General features: G+C 41.7%; 1 protein-coding gene and 1 non-coding gene across 2 annotated transcripts; one reads left to right on the forward strand and one right to left on the reverse strand.

Moving 5' to 3' along the window:
- Positions 1-2,521: 2,521 nt before the first annotated feature.
- Positions 2,522-5,858, reverse strand: LOC136678700 (growth arrest-specific protein 1-like). Its single transcript, XM_066656801.1, has 2 exons — positions 5,392-5,858; positions 2,522-4,766 (listed from the first exon to the last, which is right to left on the reverse strand). The coding sequence occupies exon 2, from the start codon at positions 4,627-4,629 to the stop codon at positions 3,856-3,858; it is 774 nt and encodes a 257-aa protein (XP_066512898.1). The 5' UTR covers positions 4,630-4,766; positions 5,392-5,858; the 3' UTR covers positions 2,522-3,855.
- A 352-nt stretch (positions 5,859-6,210) lies between these two features.
- trnal-caa (transfer RNA leucine (anticodon CAA)) lies at positions 6,211-6,320 on the forward strand. The gene is made up of 2 exons: positions 6,211-6,248; positions 6,275-6,320. It is a non-coding gene; the product is annotated as a tRNA-Leu (tRNA).
- Positions 6,321-24,291: the final 17,971 nt, after the last annotated feature.

Genomic DNA, 24,291 nt, shown 5'->3' on the forward strand with positions numbered 1-24,291 from the left:
ACTGTTCCACAAAAATGCACCTGAATGACCCTTTAACGTACCAATAACAAAATTAATAAATATTATTTTTTATTTAATTTTTAACATTTAAACAAAGCTTTACAAAAGCTGGAGAATTGTTTATTATTTGAATTTATGCCAAAAGTGTGAGTGGGATTTTTCCTGCAATATTTTTAGCTAACACCTCTTACTGAAGGTGGGGTACTAACGCATTATACCAAATTCTGAAAAACCCTGAGACAGTCTACTTTTTATATTTTGGATTTTTATTGAAAAAAATCATTAGAATCATTACCCAATTTTGGAATTCCACTGAAACTTGGAGATGTTCCTGTAATGACACCGTAGATGTAGTCTAACGTTTTCCTTTCCACATTCAACTGAGTGTATTTATATGGACAAAGTGGACCCGATCAGTGCTCTGGGGCGCTAAGGGCAAGAGTGTGTCAACAAATACAAATGCTAAGAACATCCAGCAGTTCCAAACACAGGGAAAAATAAAGGAAAACTCTTCACATGTGATGAAGCACCACAATGGACCCCACTTCATCCATCATTATCTGCCCCTCTCAGCCCTGTCAGCCCATTATAAATCAGAACTCCGGCAATAGTCCATCTTGGTATTCATCACTCTTGCTTGGCTGCTCGGTTGCAGTTGTTTCAGCCCATTGCTCGTGCAAGGCCTTTGCTATTTATTACACTCGCAACATGCTGGGTTTTTTTTTTTTGCACAGAATCTAAAACTGAGCTCTGAAAGAGGAAAATGGGGGTTTTGCGATTACGGCCCCCGCTGCTGGATGGACGGAGAGTATGCGCAGCTAGGCAGCGGTGGCCACATGGAGTGTGTGGACCAGGGGCCAGCGGATCTTTCCCACATGCTTCCCCGTGGCTGGGCTCTGAAGAGGTGTCAGCGAGCCTTAGAGGAATGAAGTGCCTGGGCATTGTGCGGCCGAGGCCATTATGTGCTTAAGATTAGCATGACAAAAGTGCCACTCGACTTCTCCTCCATTCAGCCAGCTCCAGGCCTCTTGTCCCCGCTCTAATAAAACATTTTGCTGCAATCGCTCCGTTTTGAAGACCCATGGTGACGATAGGGAGAAAAAACGAGAGAGACGGGTGGGTTTAAGAGGATGAAGAAGAGGAGAGAGAAAAAGCGCGAGAGCGAGAGCTGGTTATCTCTTTAAACGGTTTGCATGTGACAGAGTAAACAAATGTAACCACAAACCTCAAAACATTCCTCCAGTAAATGCAGGTTACCATATTTACCCACTCTGCTGAAACATTAGTGAAGTTGTGCACAAACAATTAACAACCAATTACCAGCCTGCAATATTCCCAAGGTAAGAAATCTGCATATTTTTAAATCTTTACGTCCTTTTCTACTTTAGACTGGTTCCGTAAATACTTTGGCTTGAAGAATACTGTTAAAAGAAAATTACAAACCCGCGGTCATTTATAAAGTATGTGATGTATTAATGTCAATTTAGGAAATACAGTTTGAGTGACCGCAGCTTTTGAAACAATCTGTGTATTATATTTTCCAGCAGCAGCTAGTTAAATTAAGTCTATTCTTTACAGCTAGTTCTTTACAGCTACTCTGTACTTAATATTAAAACTGCACAGTCACTGCCCAGATAACAACATTTAACTCCATTCTTGTGGATTTTTTATGCCATTTGAAAACAGCCGCTGTGCAAAATGTCATGACAAATGGACCAATAGGAATGCTTCAAAATGACTTAAATATTTTTTTTTACATTGACTTTCAATGGAATTAAGACTTTCTATAAAGTTTAGTTACTGATTAATTGCTAGTAGATAATGTACTTTGCATTCTGCAGGATACAGTACAAACATTTAAGCCTGAATAGTTCAGGGCTAAACAATCTAATTTACACGGGCCATTTCCACATAAGCAGCCTGTGAACATTTGGTTTTTAGGAAACATCTTCAACCGTTATGTCATGCTAACTTTCGAAATAAACCCAACATTGCCTACTTCCTCCTCGGAACGGTGCGGCTCAGCAGGCCTTGTCCTCAAAAGTCTAATAAAATGAAGCACTCAGTTTTAAGAACACCTAAATATACAACTTGTAACAAGATAATTAATCTTCTGAACCTTGCAGTCAATGCTACTGTCTCGCTTTCAGATTAGCAGACGCTAGCTTTGTTCACAGCCACGGCGTGTAGACAGAGTCTGTTAAGCAAACACAGTGATTGAAAAGTAAACAAACCCCGTCTGCCCCGGCCGGGTGAAACCCCAGGGAAAAGCCATTCGCTTTTGTGCTTACATTCTAAAGATATCTGAAAGTCAGGCTTTAGGCCTTCTGCAAACACTTCTGTTTGCAAAGTCAAGGCTATCGATGCTTCAAATTCCTCGTAATACTTAATCTGTTCCTAAAAAGCCGCTCTAGGGTTAGCCTGTGTTTACAAGAGTCACAACCTACTACCGCTTCTCAAATACAAACCCCGATATCAGAGACATCATTAACAAACCACACATACTCGTTAAATACGTTGTACTTTCATTTTTATGCCTTCTATAAAAAGTACATCACCGAGGCAGTCATACAGTGGATTTAGACATTTCTACACAGACAATAATTCATCTTTGAGAGCAAAAGTTTAAAAATTCTCTGCAAATATATTTACACTGTACAGAAAAATACAAGGAGAATCAGTTACATCAAAAATATCTGATAACTTCCCTTTAAAGCTGGAATCATCACCCTTTGTTCTCGTAGATATTTCTGGTACAAAATATTGCCTTTTTTCATGAAATTATTTTTCATGAATATTGTCAGTACTTGTCCTGAAACTGAATGCTTCAGATTCCAGTACTAGCCTACTTCAAATTTACTCCAACCGTCTGAACACTTTACAGAGATGTTGTTTGTTCACTCAATTTTAAAGGATAGAAAAATACTTTTACGTATCCACTTTCAAATTGGCAGTGCACAGCTTTCAGATTAAAAACCTTGCATGGTTATATTTCCAAGTAACAAAATAAAAGCTTTTAAGAGTCTACATATTTTCTTTTAAAAAATCAAAAAGCTGTGTCCTGTTTCACAATACAGGCAATAATTTTTCTTTTGTTTTTAAAGACAGTAGTGTTAGAATGAGCTTAGTTTTCATTTGGAACCGACTGCTATTTTCAGCTTGAGTTCAGCTTTGTAACATAGAATAAATATAGAAGTGTGCTAGGGGCTAAAGGGTCACTGAATGGTACATTTGCATAGCAAAGGTGCAACGTGACCAACCTTGAGATGTGAACAAAACTCAATCAAAGTGTCATGCAAAAGTGGATGTGTCCTCTTTGGAGATGAACAGACATAAACAATCAGATCCGTAGTTAACGAGCACCTCAAATATTCACGGTCTGGGAGTTTTCACCGTTTGGCCACTTTCGTTGGCTTCACTGTAACTTGTGGGGAATCTAACCAATCACAATAATTGGTCATTCTCAATCACATATCTGACCAGTTTGTCCTGTTGTTTTTCACTTTCACCAGACGGAGCAGCTACTTCCACCGACCAGTCATTTTCAGTGGCCATCATTTTCTGAGTGTGATTTCACCAGGTAGATGCCACTCTGGGGAGGCTGGGCAGTCATGGCCACAGATTAGTCATTTTCACCACTGTTCTGATAGGCCAGGTGTCCGGACAGAGCTGTGATTTTCATCGTCCAGTCACTTTCACTGACTCCACTGAAGCTTGTTGGGTTGTCTGACCAGCCACAGCTTAGACCAGTCACTTCCACTGACAAGTGGTTTTCACCGGCCCTGTAGCTCACTGGAAATCTTCCTGGTTAGTTTCACAGATTGATCATTCCCAAAGACCTGTCCTGTTCAAGTTTTAGCTTAAAAACTGAACCAGGGAAAAGATCACCCCCACTGGCAGCGCTAGACAAGCTGAAGTCCCCAAGGTGGACCTGCCACTGCCTGTGGTTGAGCGTACTTTTGCGTAATCCTCATCGTCCTCCTCGTAGTAATCGATAGGGCCTGACCCTTCATCCTCATCATCGACGTCATCCTCAGGCGGCTCGCCAAAACACAGGTTCTTCATCTTGAGCTTGACGTACTCACATATGGTACGGTCTCTGCCATCACAGATACAAGTGTCCAGCAGCTGTGCCTTGGGCAGACGCCGCATGTCTGCGATTACTTCTTTGCAGGCGCTTGAGCATGCTGCCCCGCCAAAAAGTTTGCCACAGTGCGCTATGTAGCTGGACATGGCCGCACTGCACTGGTGGTCATCCTCACACTGGCGCCGGGCCTCTGTGCAGCCGAGGCTGCTGGTGCGTGGCAGGCATGGCTCGATGGCACGTTTTGCCTTGAAACACCGAGGGTCTGATGCACAATTGCAATCCTCCAGCGCCGGGCCTCCACGTGTCAGGTTCAGCTGGACTAGAGATGCAATGCAGTGGCTTGGGCATGTGGTCTTGCGGCCTGTCAGCACGGGCTCACACGCGTGCATGTACTGACCGTAAGCGTAGTGACACTCGGGCTCAGACTGGCACTGCATGATAGCCTCCCAGCATACAAGGCGCCGCGCCGCACACTCCACCACTGCCACCGCCACAGCGCCCAGACACACGAGCACAGCGGCGGGGAAGGGGGCACGTGACATCACGACGTTCTCTCTTGAGAAGGATGAAGGGGGCTTACAGGACTTCTCACACCATGACGCTGAGGAAAGGGCAAAGTAGAGAGACTAGAGAGGTTGAGGTGAAAGCTTAGCCTCTGACAGCTCCCTAGTTCCTAGCCCTGAAAGAGACAAATATGTGGTTACAAACTTAATACATATGGCACCTTTAAAACAACAAAACAAAACAGTGAACAGCAGAGTGAAATTAAAGAGTTGAGAGGTGATACTATGAATGAAAACTGGCGTATCATATTATTAACTTTCTACTTCATTTTCAACTAGTTACTCTTTACACTGCTCACAATAATAATAGTAAAAAAATCATAAACTGAACATACAGAGGATTGGAAAAGTTCCAGAATCACTTTAAATGAGATCTACACAGACATTAACAGAACTTTTATAAAGTTAACACTTTCAGGATTTATTTTAAGTGAATATATAACCACACCGTCCACTGCAGCTTTTGACTGAACAAATTAACGGATTTTTTTATAGCCTACACAGCCTAATGCGCTGGTGGCCGAAGCCATTATTTTCTAGAGATTTGAAGTGAATAGTCCGCGGGGAACACTGAGCCGAAACGCGGGGAGCGGGACCCTGCTCCTCCGGGCAGTCCCGGGGCCATTTTAGATTTAAAATCGAGAGTCGTACATCTCTCGACGAACTGAGCTTCTGTTACCGAACAAATACATTCAACAAATGTTACTCTTTTCAGAACCCCACAGTGATAAGGCACACTACCTCATTCCGGAGCTTCACGTAGACACCGAGGTCATAGCTTGAGAAAGGCACCAGGCAGAGTGCGGAGATGTTTTGTTTTGGGTTGTTTTTTTCTCTTTTCGTCTCCCCGTTAATTCCGTCTTCTCTTTTCACTCTCCTTCTTCACTTCTATCCTTCCGTATCCTTAGTTCACGACTCCCGTCTTCGGTTAACGTTATCTTGCTCTCTCCCTCTCTGTATGTCTTCGAGTTCACGCTTTCATTAGCCCCACTGAGACTAAATTAATTCTATAAAGTGCTCCAAACTGTCCAGAGACCGCCAAAATAGAATAACAAAAACAGGAAAAGAGTCCAGAAGTCGCGCAGGTCGGAGTGTATCGTCCACCATTAGATAAACACGGGGTGAAAAGACGGTAAAGTTTCCCTCTCCGCTCTTTCTCTCCAGCTCTCTGCGGCTCGCTCTCCGCCGCTCGCTCCGCTTTATCCATTGGAGTGGTGCTGAAGTTTTGAGTGCTCCCATTGGCCCGGCCGCTCACCACCGTAAACCTAAACGTCATAAGTGGGAGGGCAAGGGGCGGGGCTTTGGTCTGAAAAAGAAATGGCTTTCCAAAAAAGTGTGTTGTCGTTTGGAGAGGCGAGAGAAAAGAGTACAGACACATGGGCATAGCTTTGGAGGACTTTCATTCCGAACGGCTGTATATAATAATACTTGATACAACAAGATTTTAAAAAAGAATAAAGTATGATGTTATATTTATCACACATATGTCATAACGCATATTAGAACAGAGTTTTATTTTCAGGACTGGTAGTATATGGTCACGGAAGGTATCGCGACAGTGTCAGGATGGCCGAGCGGTCTAAGGCGCCAGACTCAAGGTTCAAACACCTTCCCAACGCGGGGTTTCTGGTCTCCGAATGGAGGCGTGGGTTCGAATCCCACTTCTGACAAAACTTTATGTTTTCTCTTAACACAAGTGTTAGCATAGAAAACGTATTTAATTTGTTTTTTTTCTCAGTTTTAAACATTTTACATTAGTAAAAATTGTATTATGGTCATAATACATGTCAAGTTTTTGAAGTAAAGCAAATTGTTTTACTCTTTGACAGGCTCAATGCGTTTCTACATGGTGAAATGTTTCCACACCTTGACAGAGAATGAGTTGTATATGGTTCTATATACAGACTTTGTGAAAATTCATTTATATAACACCAAAATGATTCTGCTATTGCTGATATTGCTGAATAATATTGGTTCTTTATGGAACCACTTTCAAAAAGGGTCTATATTGAACTATACAAAACCATGCGAATAACTATTGTGTACACAAATGATTCTATACAGAGATAATGGTCTATATATCAATTGCCTTTTCTAAAGAACCAATGAAGAACATTTTTAAAATATAGTATGAGAAGCATATATATATATTTTTTCTGATTCTCGTGTATATCCCAATCCCAGCAATTAAAATAACAGAAACAATCATAACTGTCATAACATAGTGGTGTTTCAGGATTCACAAAAGTTACAGGTTCTAACTGCATCAGTAAATCAAGGTACTGATATAACTGGATTTTATAATGAAATACTGTGTCCTTAACACTCCAACTACTCCAAAATTACTCTAAATATGCTGTAGGAAATGTATTTTAAAGGAAAACCGCACCATTTTACACTTTATTTTTAAATTTGAAGTAAATTTACTATATTTAAGATGCTGCAGATATAATTCTAGTTTCAAAACTATCATGAATCAATTTTGGAGACATAAGGCAGCTTTCAGTAGCAGCTATCACCACATCTGTGAATTATTCGGAGTCCGTAGGTTTGATGTCCTCTTGGAATGACTTAGCTATAATAACAATGTACTAATGCAAACAGTTTGAAAAATGATTGTTTGATATTTTAATTCACTGATTTAAAACTGTGTGGTAATGCCAGTTCTCTTGATAATTCTACAGGAGATACACATTTCCAGTATCAGTGCTACAGCTTTAATGCCTGTCTATCAAGAGATCTTAGTAATGTCTGAAAGTGTAGCCTTGGAAGCAGCACACATTCATGTCTTTCCAGCTTACTTCTGCTTTCAGATATAAGATCTCCCATTTCACAGTCAGCAACTGGAAAATGAATTCTGGGCTGACATCATTTTGGCCTTATATGTAAGTGAAGCAGGAAAGAGGGTGGTTACATGTTTGAAAATGATCCCTCTTGGCACAGTACACCACTGCGGATGACTACAATGGAAAAAGGGACAATCGAACACAGCTCTTAAACCGGCTATCTCTGTATGTTGATATGAATTGTGGCTATGTGTGTAGGAGGAAAATGAAGGTATTGGGCCTGCACTTGTGAAAATGATATTGTGCAAGTTCACACTTGAGCATGGGGAGAGAAAAAAAAAAGGCCTGTGTCAGCTACGGACGCTCAGGTTGGAGGGTTTTAGTTGGTCCGCTAGGCACAAAGGGGGTTTGTGTTTCAAACAGTCCTCTAGAGTCAGGAATGTACCTTTAGGCCAGTGTGCGCTGAGCTCTCCACCCAAAACAATGCACTCAATGTCAGTTATGGATGGTCAGATCAGAGAGAGAGTGGTGGAGGCTTCTCCACATCCCGCCACTCCCTCATGATGGATGAAGGCAACACTATCCTCCATGAGTCAGTCAAACGGTGAACCCTGAAGCTATGCTAATCCAAACTGAAGCTGGCTGTTGTCATTTTCCCACAGAGAATCCCAGACTTAATATTTCAAAGTCTTATTACTCAGTAACAAGGGGTGTGTAGCGCAAAATGGTTGATGTTTGTAATGGTTTATAGAGTTATAAAATAAAAGTTTAGACCCACTGGAGAGCCTTTGTCTTTAAAGAGGTCAAATCCAGCACCTGGATTCAACCAAATTCCATCCCTGCTCACTTTTGTGGTTTTTTCTATTACTGCCAACCAGCTTCAAACAGTTTCATCCCTTGTTGTCTAAGAATGTTTGGCATTAGACGCATTTTAATTACACTAAAATCCATCTCCTTAATGAGCAACCTGTTAACAACTTTGCATGGATTTAAACGAGGACGAAAACAAGGGAGGAGAAAGAAAAAACACATCTTTCAACCAACCAAACTATTTTCTTTGGCAGGCGGAATTTATTTGCAGCAGATGTGCTCAAACGCCGGAGAGCTGCATGTCATTACTTTTTGATGGTGCCATTAAAAGTGTGTTCATGCTTCAATAATGCAATTAAGGGACAAACACAGTGAAGTCACTGCAAATATAACTTTCTCTGCTGATGATGAGAAAGGCGTCAGCTGGAAGACATTGTTAGCTCGATCTGTTTCTGATTCTGTGTTTTTACAGCGATGATCCTCTATAATTATTCACTTCTCCAAGTCATATAAAGTCTAGAAACGTCTAGTTCTCCAGGTGTTGGGGATGGACAGTTCAATACATCAATTATTACTTGTTATTATTTTGCTTAATTGACCTTGTTAAGTTGTGTTAGATTTCAATTAACATATTTGTGGATAAGCATTACAATGTGATACTTTAGGATACTGTACTAACTTATTTTTGCAGTTGACTAATTGAAAATGGAAACATTACTTGTTGATCAAAAGCACATTTTTAGTGCTTCCTAAAGCAAACATGCATTGAACTTAATTTGTTTTTATGTCAAAGGGTTGCAAGAAATTAAGTCATATACATCCAGAGATATAATTTGACATGTACTTGTGCTCATATTTTATATCTGAATGTAGATTACAGTGGAACCTCTACTTACGAACTTGATCCGTTCCATGACCCGGTTCGTAAATGGAAAAGTTAGTTTCACGAGTCAGTTTTCCCCATTTATAATAATGGTAAAGCAATTAATGCATTCCAGCCCCCACCCCGAAAGTCACCCTTTTTGCACTGATATATGTTTACAACACTCTCAAATTAGTAAAAAATACATGTAGCGTTACTAAAAATAAAAAAGAAATACAGTGGTAACAGTAGTAAAAAAGAAATAAAAAAGTTTTAAGTGGTTACACATCGCTACCTTGAAGACGTGACGACTGGCTGGAGGAGTAACACAGGCACTGGCTGTATGACGGGAGGTGGGGGGTGGGTGGAATAACGGAGAGTAGGTGGGTGAATGTGGGGAGACGAAGCGTAGATATGGCTTAACTTAGCACGAATTTCGATGTCTGCTATTCACACTAATGCTAAATTGCTAAAGCTACAATTTGCTAATCTTAAAAGCTCACTCAAGTCTGGGTGCTGGGAGACTCGCCGATTGGGGTCAGTGGCCATTTCCAGCCGCCGGCTCAGCGGAGCCTCGGGTTCGTTTCTAGAGTCGTGGTTCATTGGTGGAGGCAAAAAATATTCAAAGGCCCAGTTCGTATCTTGGAAAGTTCGTTAGTATAGGTGTTCGTTAGTAGAGGTTCCACTGTATTTAATTTCATCCAACACTTTGATGTAAATAAATGAGTACATTCAAACTCTCATTTTTTTCAGTGTGCACTGAGCTGAGATGTAAGGGCATCGTATATAGTAAAGAATTTTAGAAATATTTATAGCTCTAGTTCCTTTGTAGCAATCATTCATTCATTCGTTCATTTATTGTCTGCAACCTCTTATCCAGTTCAGGGTCATGGCGGGTCCAGAGCCGGCTCGGAATCACTGGGCGCAAGGCGGGATTTTTTGTATCAATCAAAGAATCCCATTCAACCTGATGAGAAATTGTAGCTGCATTTTTTTTTGTAGCCAGTTAAAACTAACCAGGGCTGTGTTTACTAAATGTGTCACTGAACAACAAACTTAGTCAAGTCATAGAGAGACTGCTGTTTTTGAAAATGTTCTGTCCACAGTTATCATGGTGGTAACTCAGCGATACATTCAGGAAATGTCAACACTATATTGGCCACTACAATATGGTTAGCAGGTTGCTTCATGGGTTTCGTTAATGTGAGATGAAAAGGAGCCGTTCATAGCAAAGTCTGTGAGGGAAAATTACCTTATGGAAAATTACGTTGATTAAATTGTATGATCCTTGCAAAGTAATCACATAAATAACACAACAAACAGACGGCCATTTCACAAAAAGAGTATAAACCCTGTGCAATATCAACAATATCTACCAAAGCACATCTGGGGCAGAGCACGGTTAGATGGATCATCTGTCATTTCCAGGATCTGAGTATAATGGAGCCTTATTAATCAGTGGAAGAAAATGGGGACTAGTTTTCCGGACACACCTTAATCCTTGTCTTGATGTACATTAGAAAGGCCCTGGGATTTCTCCATTGAGAAGCCTTTGTAGTCTCGGAGCATGCTTTATCTGTGGCCGGAAACTGAGCCCTGAATGTACATTGTAGGTCGAGTGATCATCTAAGCAGATGTAGAACATGGCTGTGGTCGGAGCTGGACTGTTGATAAGTGTGTGTGTCGTGTACGTCTGTGTTGTGTACATATATGTGTGGGTGGAGGTGGTGCGTTTGGAAGGAGAAAAGGAAATATCAAACTACAGGAAATGAGTCCACAGGAACAATCCATTTATATGGATATGGAAATGGAACTTCCTCTATAGGACCTTAAGGAAGAGAGATAATAGGGAGCGATAAGTCAATTGACAGTACATTTCCGCTAGGAGATGGCTTTTAACAGCCCGAGCAATTTTGTCCAGCTTTGTCGTCTGCTCGCTATTATTTCAGTGCATGCAATGGTGATTCACACTGTTACTCTGAGCAAAGGCAGTTGTTTACCTGGTTATTGTATTATGACACTGCACACATCATGCTGCTAAGATATGTAGCCATTGTCTTTATGACAAACCTGATTAGTTTGACTTTGTAGTAAGTCAAGGCCACGCATCATATATTTCTTTGCTTTCAGAGCTACCAATATCATCACTGTGGCTTGCCACGTTCTTAGGTTTGGAAATAAATAAAGATTTATTTCCTGTTTCCACTCTTACGCAGCACTGGCCGGACGTTAATAAGAAACAGATTTTCCCAGATATGCTGCAGGGGAGTTGTTGCCAGAATTCTACTCCCCCGGCACCTCAAAACGCAAACTACTTTCTATTAGTTATTCTCCCAGGTCCGCCTCAGACTAAGCTCACCTGCTTTCGTAATTCCATCTCTCTGGAAATTACACTCAGAGCCAGTTTTTTTACCTTCTCCCGTCTTCTGCAGGAACATTAATAAAAGCCAACATGTTAAACTCATGTACCTGAATATCACCACTTTCAGATTCTTCAAATTAGATTTGTGAATCATCTAACGGCCAAATGTGGACACCTGCTCATCCTACATTTCTCCTGTAATCGAGGGTATTAATGGGTAGTTTGTCAAGTTGACCTCGGGAAGGTCTGCAAACGGCTGCGTTCTACAGGACATGCTATCTGGATTTCACGCTTTTTTTACGCAGCGACAGCTGCTCTTGCTCCTACCAGAGCCTGGAACATGGCAACAGCTGTTGTTAACACCATGATAGAGAGATAGACAGCTGCCTGATCAAGTCATCCTAACTGCTCAGAAAGGAGCTGCCTGTAAAAGTCAGTGTGTTTGCATGTCTATAGCACGAGTTATCAGTGACAACATCTCATTGGCTATTGTTTATTTCTCAGGCTGAATCAAAGATTCAAATAGAACAGATTACATTTTCAAACAACACTGATCTACTGTTGGATGCAAGACATAATTCTCTTTGCTTAGAGCTTAACTTTAGTTTCCTAGTCACAATGAAGCAGTTTCTTATCCAGAATTTGCCAGTCCCAAAACTGAAATTACTGATACCACCAAATAAAGTCTACAGATCTTTACATACACATGTCATGTCAAGACACAAGCACATGTCACGCCCCTATTAGTTGAGCTGCATTGGCTACCCTTAGCTGCTTGCATCAAATTCAAATCACTAATGATGGCCTTCAGAGTATTCACTGGTTCTGCTCCCATCTACCTCAATAGACTCTTAAAACCATACGTTAGCGCCCGCCCTCTCCGTTCCTCAAAGGAGCGCCTACTAACACGACCAACCCCCTGTACAGGTCAGTTGAGGCTATTCTCATCTCTGGTACCATGCTGGTGGAACGAGCTTCCAAGCACTATCAGAGCAACAGAAACCCTCTCTGCATTCAAGAAATCATTGAAAACCCAGCTCTTCCGAGAGTATCTTTTGCACTGAATGTCTTTCTTTAATGCACTTATTACTTCCTGGCATATTGCACTTAATGTAAGGTACTTTGTATAATTTGTGCTGTAGTTCGAATGTTAGATCCTCTTTTGTAAGTCGCTTTGGATAAAAGCGTCTGCCAAATGCATAAATGTAAATGTAAATGTAAATGTACATACCCTCGCTGTCCAATGAAAAACCTGTTTCTCCTTTTTTGTTGACTTTTAATTTACTACATCATTTGAACACCAAAGCTGTCCTTCACATTGCGTAAACATTTAATGATGAATGGACCTACAGACATCTTCCAAACTGACTTTGATTGCAATATTTTTTACCTTGACTTCCACTGAAAATTTAGAAAGTTCTTCCTTGTCCTCTAAAGTTGCTGTTATGAACATACGTGTTTTTCATTGGACAGCGATGGAAACGCTGCCATTTGCCTGAGCGTTCAAAGGTTAACGATGGAGCAGATTCTCAGTTGAGAATGCTGGGGCCCTGTTACTAATCGTGGTCCACATATCTTCATTCCTGCCGTACAGCGAAGGAGCTTCAGACTCCGAATGCCGCTGAGATAACACTATGTCCTGATTCATGGCAGATCAGAAGGAAGACGTTCTGGCAATTTCTGTTTGAACCCCTGGCTGAGCTGATTCACTCTGTCCTCGCACACACACACACACATACACACCAGCTGTTCCAACACATGGCCCCTCCGCCTCTCCATACTGCATAAGTGACTATTTATGTAGGCCTAAGGGCTCGTCATACCACTGCATACAGGGGGGAGTATGCCATGTGCGCACATGGGCCAATAAAGACATAACCCCTCACAGACATGACTTTAATCCAGCAAACACAGAGTGGAACAATTTTACAGCACAAGACACAACGAAGCGTGACCAAAAAATAAATAAATAGAAAATAAAGTAAAACCTTCAGTTTCCGCAAGCCTTCACCATTTCAGATCTGATATGAATTAGACCCTGTCTATTTGTGATAATGGCTCTGGTGAATCAGGCAGCAGTGCTGGAATCATGCACAGAGTACCGTTCTGAGATATCTCCGTTTGGAAGATAAGGTTTGATGGAACCCGGGCTCCATTATCTGCCGATACTCAAAATATGTGACAACACTCTGGTCATGATTCATCTTGGACACATTCATCGCTGTGGAAATATCTGCCTTTCCTCACAGATACGCCAGGGCCTTTGCTAATCGCTCGGTCATAGCTATTTATTCATACATACAACATTAACTAGAACAGCTTATCACAGTTAAAAAAGATGGAAGAATACGTGTGCCTTTTTAAAACCTTTCACCATCCACTTAGCCCATAAAGAGCCTCTGTAGTTCAGTATAGCTGTTCCACACATCTTATCAAGCCTCTTTTGCCTTATCATGGCATTTCGATAAGACAAACTTAAGGCACATTCAACCGCTGCAAGTCTGCAGATGGAAACTCTAGAATGGAACAATGTGAGCCTGACAGTGACATTTGAACCCTTATGTTTGTATCAGCATGGCAGCTGTTCAAGGCTCTTATTGAGCCAATTAAAAAGTCTAGGACTGGCTAATCAGTTCAACCACTGCCCAATCCCCATTCCTCCTCCCCCAGACTCCTGCTGAAGGTCGCTGGCATGATCTGTCTCTGACAGTAGACACTTTTCAACCAGATCCCACTTTTCATTTATGTAGACTTACCGAACATGTTAACAATAAAATGTAAATATAACTAACTATCTCTAACCCTAATCCTAACTATTTACACATGTGTAACTACCTTCAAAATAACACGCTATGACATCTGCCACAACATTCATGTGTAATAACCTGAAGTAAAAGCTGAAGTCTGTTTTGGTACGTAAGACGCTCTGTCATCCCTCTGCAACAGTAAATGAATGACCAGTAGATACCTTGTAATTGCATGAATTGTTAACATGTATCTACACAGTTATAAGCAGGTTTTTCATACTAAAGCTGTAGAGTGGTGTCAAGTGGCAAAGATTGTTAAGCAATGTGAAGCCGTTTGGCACATTTCACCCATCTGGTGAGCTCCGTAGCTGGCCATATGGTGCTTGGGGGCCACTTTGCCTGAGCGTAAACTGTGTATTTGAAAAGCCGACGTTGAGGGCCTAAACGGTGGTCACAGCACCACTTGTTAGAATAACTGAATGACACAATAGTTTCTTCTCTAAATAAACAGATGTGGGTATGTTGTTAAAATATCTGAGAGCCATTTCTTTTCCGATTTGAGCCCTCCTCCTCCCCCGCGCTGCTCCCATCTGTGTGCTAGGAAGGTTGTTTTATTTTTTTTCCCGTCTCGTTTGTGTTTCCTCCTCTGAGAAATGGGCATCTGTTAGGACAGGCAGCTGCTGGAGCTCCGTATCATCCCCCACTCATCCCAGAGCTAAGATGGAGCAACCTGGTTCTCAGAACATATCGTGTATTTATATTTAGCAGAAACGTATTTTCCATGGTGACATACTTTATTAATCAAATTACAGATGGACTAGAAGGCTTGTGTTAGTGTTAGGTGTCCTATACCAACATTCTTACTTGTACAATATGGTGTTGTTGCCTAAACTGGCAACTGAACCCAGTTTGCCCTGTTGAGTGGCCAAGAGGTTACCCAAAATGCTAAACCGTCCATCTCCTTAGGATCCAGTCAGTTGTGTGTTACTCTGTAGGAGCCCTAGTTTCTGTAATTTCTGTCTTGGCCTATTGTCTTAAAAATTAAATTATGTAGGCTCTGAAAAGATGTGGCTTTTTTAGGAAACCATCTGGTGAGCACTAGATACTACTTGGCGAGGACTTGGTGGATACTATAGGTATAGTGTTAAAGACTTAGTAAATGCTTGATGCTAGATTTAGTAAATGCCATTAAGTTATTAGCTAATGCTATTTAGTCAGCACCAGATACTATCTTGTGAGAACCTGTTTCTATTTGGTGAGATGTTAACCATATCCCTGTTGTGCATCCTGCTCTGGTCCAGACTTATGAGCCTGGTTACAGTTTCTATCTCTGTCTGTTTCCGTAATCAGAAAGTGCCTAAAACAGCACTGAAACTTTTTTTTTTTTCCACATGTGAAATTCCATTTGCTGCAACAGGAGAATTTCCCATGCTAACTTTCTTAGCAACTTCCGGGCTAATGAATTTCACTTGTGAGTTTTCACGTTGTGTTCAGTTTTAGTGAATGTTATCACATGTTGCACGGTGGCACAACAGGTAGTGTCTCTGTCACATAGCTCCCGGGTCCTGGGGTTGTGGGTTTGAGGTGAATGTCAGGAGTTTAGTGTGTTCTCTCTGGGTGCTCTAGTTTCCTCCTGCAGTCCAAAAAATGTGAGCATGTGCTATTTTAGACTGTTTGTGTTTGGCTATGATTATAAACTAAGTCCATTACTCGGCACATGTATCAATTCGTACATGCCTCTTACTTAAAATTGTGTGTCTTACAAGACCCTAGTGAATCAGAAACTGTAAAGAAATGGCCCTATCCTCTATCCTCAGCACCCAATAACACATTGTTTACTCCTAAAATAATAGTCGCTATAGTTGTTGTTAGTTGTTTTTTGCCTCTTTAAAGGTTCTCAATTAGAACCTAAATGATGGAAACAAAAGCCTGAAGGTGAATGAATGCCTTGGCCCAAGTGTCCACATCAGTTTAAGCCTTGAATGATCCTCCTACTATTTGTAGAACTTAAGTGAGCACCAGAAAGTATTGAATCTATCGATTATATAGCATTTTCTCAAACAAATCAAATTGAATTTCAAAATATGTTAATCAAACTAAAACTAAAAGGACAACTTGAGAATGCTGAATGAGCAAGTTTTAAAGAACCACAGAAGGTAAAGGTTTCTAACCAGTTAAATGACACCTTAGAAACCTACGTCCAAGAAACTTTTATTATAATTGTTCTGTCTTTCCCAGTTCCTGTCTCTCACTGTTGCATTTTGTCTACTTTACTCTCCAGTCGTGTCACAGTCCCAGCACAGAAACACGTGCCAAGGAAATAACAGCATATCCAGCCCTCTGGCACTGTACATTTACTGCCTCCTTTATTCGTCAGCAGTACTCTTACTTCTTCTGTAGTTCTACCCATTATCTCCTCTGAAACAATGCATGTATGTGTGGAATATGTATTAGCACAATTATGTGGTGTGGAAAATTTCCTTGTGTTCTCTTCCTGGCTGATTCTCTGCAGCTGTGGTCATTTTAAAATACTTTATTATTGCTTTAAATTTGGATTTGTGCATTTTCAGCAATTTAAATATTTTATGGCCAATGCCCCTTTTATGAATATCAACAAACTATGTTCTTTTTCTATGATTATTCACTAAAATCTGGCCTTGCTGTCTGTCACCTCATATTTATGCTCAAGTGAAGTCATGGAAAATTGTTCCTCAAATTCAGGTTGAATTCAAATTAAAAAAGTCTTACTTTCAAATTCAGTTTCATGTTACTTCCAGAGCACTTTTATGGAGCAACTGTCTGGCTCTCAAACACACACAAACGGAAATGGCAATAACTGGATCATGGATCACCTCCTTACTGATTTCCAACCACAGTCTCTTAGATTAAAACACCTGAGAAGTATGTACAGGGGTTAGACAATGAAACTGAAACACCTGTCATTTCAGTGTGGGAAGTTTCATGGCTAAATTGAAGCAGCCTGGTGTCCAATCTTCATTAATACCACATTGCACCAGTAAGACCATGTGCATCCAATGGTTCAAACATTGTATCCTGAAGGCGGTGTCGTGTATCAGGACGACAATGCACCAATACACACAGCAAGACTGGTGAAAGATTGGTTTGATGAACATGAAAGTGAAGTTGAACATCTCCCATGGCCTGCACAGTCACCAGATCTAAATATTATTGATCCACTTTGGGGTGTTTTGGAGGAGCGAGTCAGGAATCGTTTTCCTCCACCAGCATCACGTAGTGACCTGGCCACTATCCTGCAAGAAGAATGGCTTAAAATCCCTCTGACCACTGTGCAGGACTTGTATATGTCATTCCCAAGACGAATTGACGCTGTATTGGCCGCAAAAGGAGGCCCTACACCGTACTGATAAATCATTGTGGTCTAAAACCAGGTGTTTCACTTTCATTGTCCAACCCCTGTATGTCTTATGTAGAGGAAAGGAGAGATTCTCTGAAAAATGCTAGTTTTATTTCACCACAGACTGAAACCATTTATATCATGTAGTTGTTAGTAAACAATAACTCTTGTGTTTCCATTTAAAACCAACTAAATCCTTATTGAAAAACTTTATTTAAAATTAAGAAAAACTCATTTGTTCAGTGCATGTTTACTGCAATTTACAGTAAATGTGAGATAAAATGAACTGTTTTGATTCTGCACCCCTTTCTATGTCAAGTGCAGACGCTCATCAGAGTCTCTCCATACACAGCACTGGACCCACGTTTATGTGAGAGTACAAAAACAAGGTTAAAATGAACAAAACAGACAACGAGTGCAGAGAAGTAAATACGGAAAAAACAAGAACAGGGAATAGGGGAAAGAATGGTGCTGTCCTTGTGGTATTTTGACCAAAGCACATTACGGATGTTTAATTTAGACCCTAGAACTGTGTTCATTTGAGGAAAAGTGGTAAAAAATGTCCCCGTTAAGTCATTAAATCCTGAAGGCCCTGCATATGAAGACATCTCTGGAATTCTGAGTAGGTTTCTCCAAAGGCTGGAATTTATTAAGGCTCATTCTCAATACAATTGTGATGCAATGAATGACTCTCACATTACAGTGAGATCAACAGCACCATTGTTATAACAGCCAAGGACCAGCCTGTATCATGTAAACAATGTTTACATTGGAAATGTTGTACGAACATAGTGTTGTTTTTATGGTTGCTATGGAAAGACATGTGGGCTTTGATGGGACAGGACAAAGAAAGCTAAAAAACAATGGTAAAGATGAATAGCTTTAAAATAAACTATGTATTATTTAAAAACTTGTTTCATTGTTGTATGTATACATGGGTGGGGAAACCCCAATTGTATTTTTTAAGCATTTTTTCAGCCATAAAATTAGTTTCCAAACCAGTTTCTACTTCCTACACATTCCCTTCACACTTCAAATTTTGTCTTTACAAACACCTCTGTATTAACCCCTAAGACATTTCATGGTTATTGTCCAGTTATTTTCCATGGTCCTTAAAGGAATAGCTCAGTAAACCATGCAAGTACAAAACATGGGCCGTGTTCAAATGTCCCTTTATAGTTTACTGCTGGAGCTTGCTCACTTTCTGATACCAGAAGTTAACAGTCACATAAATCTTTCTGTAAATAAGTCCCTACACTTTTAGAGTGCACTCAAGATTGCTTCCAGCAAAACTCCCAACAAAACCAGCATATTCTGTGTTTTGGAAGCTGGCTTGTGGTGTGAGCAGATTCAGAGATGTTGTCAGGGATGGTTTCAACGTGCGGGGATTAAAAGTGTGCATCCACATGAGGGGGGAATAAAGCATTAAGGATAAAAAAAAAAATACCTCAGAAACACCAACCTGAGAAGGAATGACTGTAATGGATTTTGGATGCCCCCCATTTGAACCACACGCAACTGTCTTTATGAATAACTTTTAACATGCTGTAATTACAGAGCTGAGAACTTAGACAACTGTGGATTTAGTCTAAGGTTATTTGCCCTTTTAGCTGTCAACACACTGTAAGATCACTAGTGTTAAATTAAGTTCCTGCCTGGCATCCTCACCCTCAGTGAAAACCCTCAAACCTTCTCATATATCTCCTGGCTTCCAACTCGAGTTAGAGGGCCAAGCAACATGGAGAGCATGCCAGCAAAGAACGTAATTATTTTTATATGGAATGATTTATGACCTCAGAACAAGGTTTCTCGCATTATAACATTAATACTATCTTGGCCCGTAATGAACCAGCGCATTGCAGCTTAATCTCTAGCTCTCGTGTGCAATGAAGTAATGCTGTGGCCAAAATGATACTTCTGCAAAAGGAATCTACAAACAGCAAGAATGGAGCCGTCACGGGGCCTAGGCTGAGATTTGAGAGCTTCTCTTTCTTTTCGACATGGAGCATTGATGTACTTGTTGCTCTGGACATTTGCGACACACTGTTTCCACTCTTTTAAATTGTTGCTTTAGTACCTGTTAGGTGTTGCCATCCATTCACTCAACACCACTCATTTGCTTTTAACGGCAGAGACGAAAGGGAGAAATGACTCAAGGTGGCATGTCATGGTGCGCTTTTATAGGACCTGGCGCTAAAAAAGGCCATTTTAATTGTAATCAGATGTGGAGGACTGAGTCAAGCAATCGCCTGGAAGGTCATAAATATCACTTTAGAGAACTCCTTAGCTCCGGATCCAAGTAGCTGTGCTTTGTTAGAGGACTCATTTGTTACTTGCCGGGGCTTATCATTTAAAGCTGTGCCTAAGAAAGAAAACATGTCCCAGAAGGAAGCGTTCGGCACTCATGCAATGTCAAGAGTTCCTCCGGAAAGCTATCCCCTCACAGCTGAGCCCAGGCCCCAGCCATGAATGTTCAACAAAAGAAGCCTGGATGCTGGTATTTTGGAATAACGCACCCTGTCCATATCTGGTTTCCGCCAATAATACCCTCGCTCATAAGTCCTTGGACCTCCAGATGCCTTCAGACATATTCATCACCGCACGCCTAAAGGTCACTGCTTGGTAATCCATCAGGAAGTTCCTGTAAATCACAAGGCCAGACTATAAAGCAGGGAGACGTATCTCTATTTACCCCTTCCTGATCATGGTTCAGTCCCAGGTTACGACCCATCAGCCTGGATTTATGTGTTATGGGGGCTGTAGGGGATTTTTTTTTGGTTGTTATTGTTGTGGGTTGTTATGTTGGATGATGGTCTTGTCACGGTTGTGATACTGGGTCCTCCACGGTTCTTAGCGGCACATGGTGCACAAAGTTCATCATCAACTCCTCAGCTAGTAAACCAAGTTGTGACATCTGCCTTGCCCCCTCAGAGGTGATCTGTCTCCCTTGACTGCTGCACAAGATATGTATCATCAAGAGTGAACTGTCATTAAGAGCAACCTGTCAGTAGCCCTGATAGCATTAAGAATGGGTCAAGGGGCAAGTCTGGGGCCAATTTGGTTCTGGAATGAGTTATTACTCCCGTATCTGCTGTGGAGTTATACCTGACTCACAGGAATGAATCTTGATTAGAATTCTTGTTGCCCAGTATGTTCTGAAAAGCTTCTACTAGGAATCTACAGCAATGTTATAAATACACAAACACACGTGAACATGTTTCCTCACACAGGCCCAAGTCACCACTGTGAGAAGTGGACCTGGCAATGAGCAATCCTGCAGATTTGGTTGAGAAACTGTAAGCAAATTTTCCACAAAGAGTGGAAGCAGTAATAAAGGCAAGAGCTGGACAAATTTCAATATTGCATTCAGATTTTTATGTTTCTTTGCTTTGAACTGCTCATTTGTCCTGCTTAAAATATATATGTTAATACAAGGTGGTTGTTGTATAGGAACAGAGCTAAGGGAGATTTCTATTGTGCAGTTCTCAAATCTGGGCTTAAGTTAGCTAGATAACAGAGTAATCCTGCTTTGTGTAATACCCTCCAGCATAATTCCACAGCTGATGACAAATCTGTTGGGTCTTTCTACTTTAATTGTAAGATAGAACGTGATATCCTACTTACAACATCTTTTCATATTATACAGATTACAGAGGCTCTTGTTTAGGTAGCATGAAAACGAACTGAAAACAAAAAATTACACACCCAAACAAACAAATGAGTTCCTCCAGTGGAGCAGGATCTGTTGCCAGTACTGACTAAACATATTCAGATCTTAAGGCTACCTTCAATTCCTTTCAACCTGAGAAGATGTTTTGAACAATACGTCTCACCATCTGTGTTTTTGTTTTCTCAAACTCATTTTTCACATCTTGTGTGCAAAAAAATCTTGAATTAATTCGGAGGGTTTACAGCATGTGCTATAATGTGCAGCAGAGCTTATGATCCTGGCACAAGCACAATAACTCCAACAGAGCACAAAACATTGGAAGGGTTAAAAACAGAAAGCCTTCACACGTTATAAATACAGAATCACAGAATGAGGGAGACCCTTTCTCTGTTTCTTAATCATCTTTAAGGACCCCATCCATACTGGAGCTGCGCCATCGTTGTAGAACTTTCCTTGCTTGGGCCTTTCTGGAGATGGGTTATCCACTTCCCCCCACAGTGTTTGGCTGACATCCGTATACTTTCCTTTCTTTATAAATGAAATTGTAGAGTTAGCTTCAAGCTTCCAGCATATGGATTGCAGACATGAGCCACTGGCATCCAGCACAGACTGTGTTTGGCCACACATTCAGGAGAGAATCAACAGAAAAGCCACCTTAACTGAAACCTTGTAAACCTTGTAGAGTGCTGATTGACCAGAGAGCCTTCAGAATAGGCATTTGTGAAATCTCTATGTTACATTAGTGATCACGTTTTATTAGAAATTATGCCCCCGTATGTTTTGAAGCGGGGAGGCATGGGGGTGCAGCAGGTTAGTGTCGCAGTCACACAGCTCCAGGGACCTGGAGGTTGTGGGTTCAATTCACACTCCAGATGACTGTCTGTGAGGAGTGTGGTGTGTTCTCCCTGTGTCTGCGTGGGTTTCCTCCGGGTGACTGTCTGTGAGGAGTGTGGTGTGTTCTCCCTGTGTCTGCGTGGGTTTCCTCCGGGTGACTGTCTGTGAGGAGTCGGTGTGTTCTCCCTGTGTCCCCGTGGGTTTCCTCCATGTGGCTGTCTGTGAGGAGTGTGGTGTGTTCTCCCTGTGTCTGTGTGGGTTTCCTCCAGGTGACTGTCTGTGAGGAGTGTGGTGTGTTCTCCCTGTGTCTGAGTGGGTTTCCTCCGGGTGACTGTCTGTGAGGAGTGTGGTGTGTTCTCCCTGTGTCTGCGTGGGTTTCCTCCGGGTGACTGTCTGTGAGGAGTCTGATGTGTTCTCCCTCTGTCCCCGTGGGTTTCCTCCGGGTGACTGTCTGTGAGGAGTTGATATGTTCTCCCCGTGTCCGCGTGGGTTTCCTCCGGGTGACTGTCTGTAAGGAGTGTGGTGTGTTCTCCCTGTGTCTGCATGGGTTTCCTTCGGGTGACTGTCTGTGAGGAGTGTGGTGTGTTCTCCCTGTGTCTGCATGGGTTTCCTTCGGGTGACTGTCTGTGAGGAGTGTGGTGTGTTCTCCCTGTGTCTGCGTGGGTTTCCTCCGGGTGACTGTCTGTGAGGAGTGTGATGTGTTCTCCCTGTGTCTGCGTGGGTTTCCTCCGGGTGACTGTCTGTGAGGAGTGTGGTGTGTTCTCCCTGTGTCTGCGTGGGTTTCCTCCAGGTGACTGTCTGTTAGGAGTGTGGTGTGTTCTCCCTGTGTCTGCATGGGTTTCCTCCGGGTGACTGTCTGTGAGGAGTGTGGTGTGTTCTCCCTGTGTCTGCGTGGGTTTCCTCCGGGTGACTGTCTGTGAGGAGTCGGTGTGTTCTCCCTGTGTCTGCATGGGTTTCCTCCTGGTGACTGTCTGTGAGGAGTCAGTGTGTTCTCCCTGTGTTTCCATGGGTTTCCTCTGGGTGACAGTCTGTGAGGAGTCGGTGTGTCCTCCCTGTGTCTGCATGGGTTTCCTCCAGGTGACTGTCTGTGAGGAGTGTGGTGTGTTCTCCCTGTGTCCCCGTGGGTTTCCTCCATGTGACTGTCTGTGAAAGAGTTTGGTGTGTTCTCCCTGTGTCCGCGTGGGTTTCCTCCGGGTGCTCCGGTTTCCTTCCACAGTCCAAAAACACACGTTGGTAGGTGTATTGTCGACTCAAAAGTGTCTGTGGGTGTGAGTGAGTGAGTGAATGTGTGTGTGTTGTCCTGTGAAGGACCTCCAGGGTGTATTCCCTCCTTGCGCCCAATGATTCCAGGTAGGCTCTGGACCCACCGCAACCCTGAACTGGATAAGCGGTTACAGATAATGAATGAATGTTATGAAGCGGTTAAAATGCTCATTGGTGGATGATGAAAGACATGAGTAAGACCTGAATAGAGCAGGAGCAAGTAATTAAAAAACCTCTACTGAACTGTCTGTACTGATGTGCAGAGCTGTGTTCAGCCCCAAGAAACAAAATCAACATCTGAATTCCATATTAACGCGCCACTGTCTTAAACCTCAATAGTGGATGAATGGTGTGAATGGTTATTACAAATACTACTTACTCATGTGATTTATGAATGAACACGTATGTTCACTGTCACTGTTTTTTTCAGTTATCAAGAAAGAGAGTGAAATCAGGAGACAACACAGTGCTTAGTCAAGCAAATGCTATTCAGCCAGTTTCTTGAGCTAAAGGCTAAAAACACAGCCTACACTATGGCTATGTATCACCCTCATGTTGCTTAGCAAAAGTGTTCACCGTTAACAGACTACACTGTGGAAGAAGAATACTTTATTATGAATGTTTGTTTATGAATTAATACATTTATGAATTAAACATTTGTGTATTTTATTGTATTTTATGTTGAACGCCGTTTTAAAAAAGCCAATAAGCTTTTTGTGTTATTATACAACTGTTAGTTCAGTTGCGCTCTCTAATTGGTTGAGAAGCTTTCTAAAGCATGCTTTATTTCACGATATCAGCATGTTTTTTTTCACAACCACTGTATCAGTCCGCTGCATATCACTGCTAACAACTCTCTACACTGCAGCTGTCCTTATCAGATTGTTCACCACTAAATTAGCTTCAGTTGATGTTTCACACCAATAAACTG

Source organism: Hoplias malabaricus, chromosome Y, assembly GCF_029633855.1.
Source record: "Hoplias malabaricus isolate fHopMal1 chromosome Y, fHopMal1.hap1, whole genome shotgun sequence".
In the NCBI taxonomy this organism is placed as follows: Eukaryota; Metazoa; Chordata; class Actinopteri; order Characiformes; family Erythrinidae; genus Hoplias; species Hoplias malabaricus.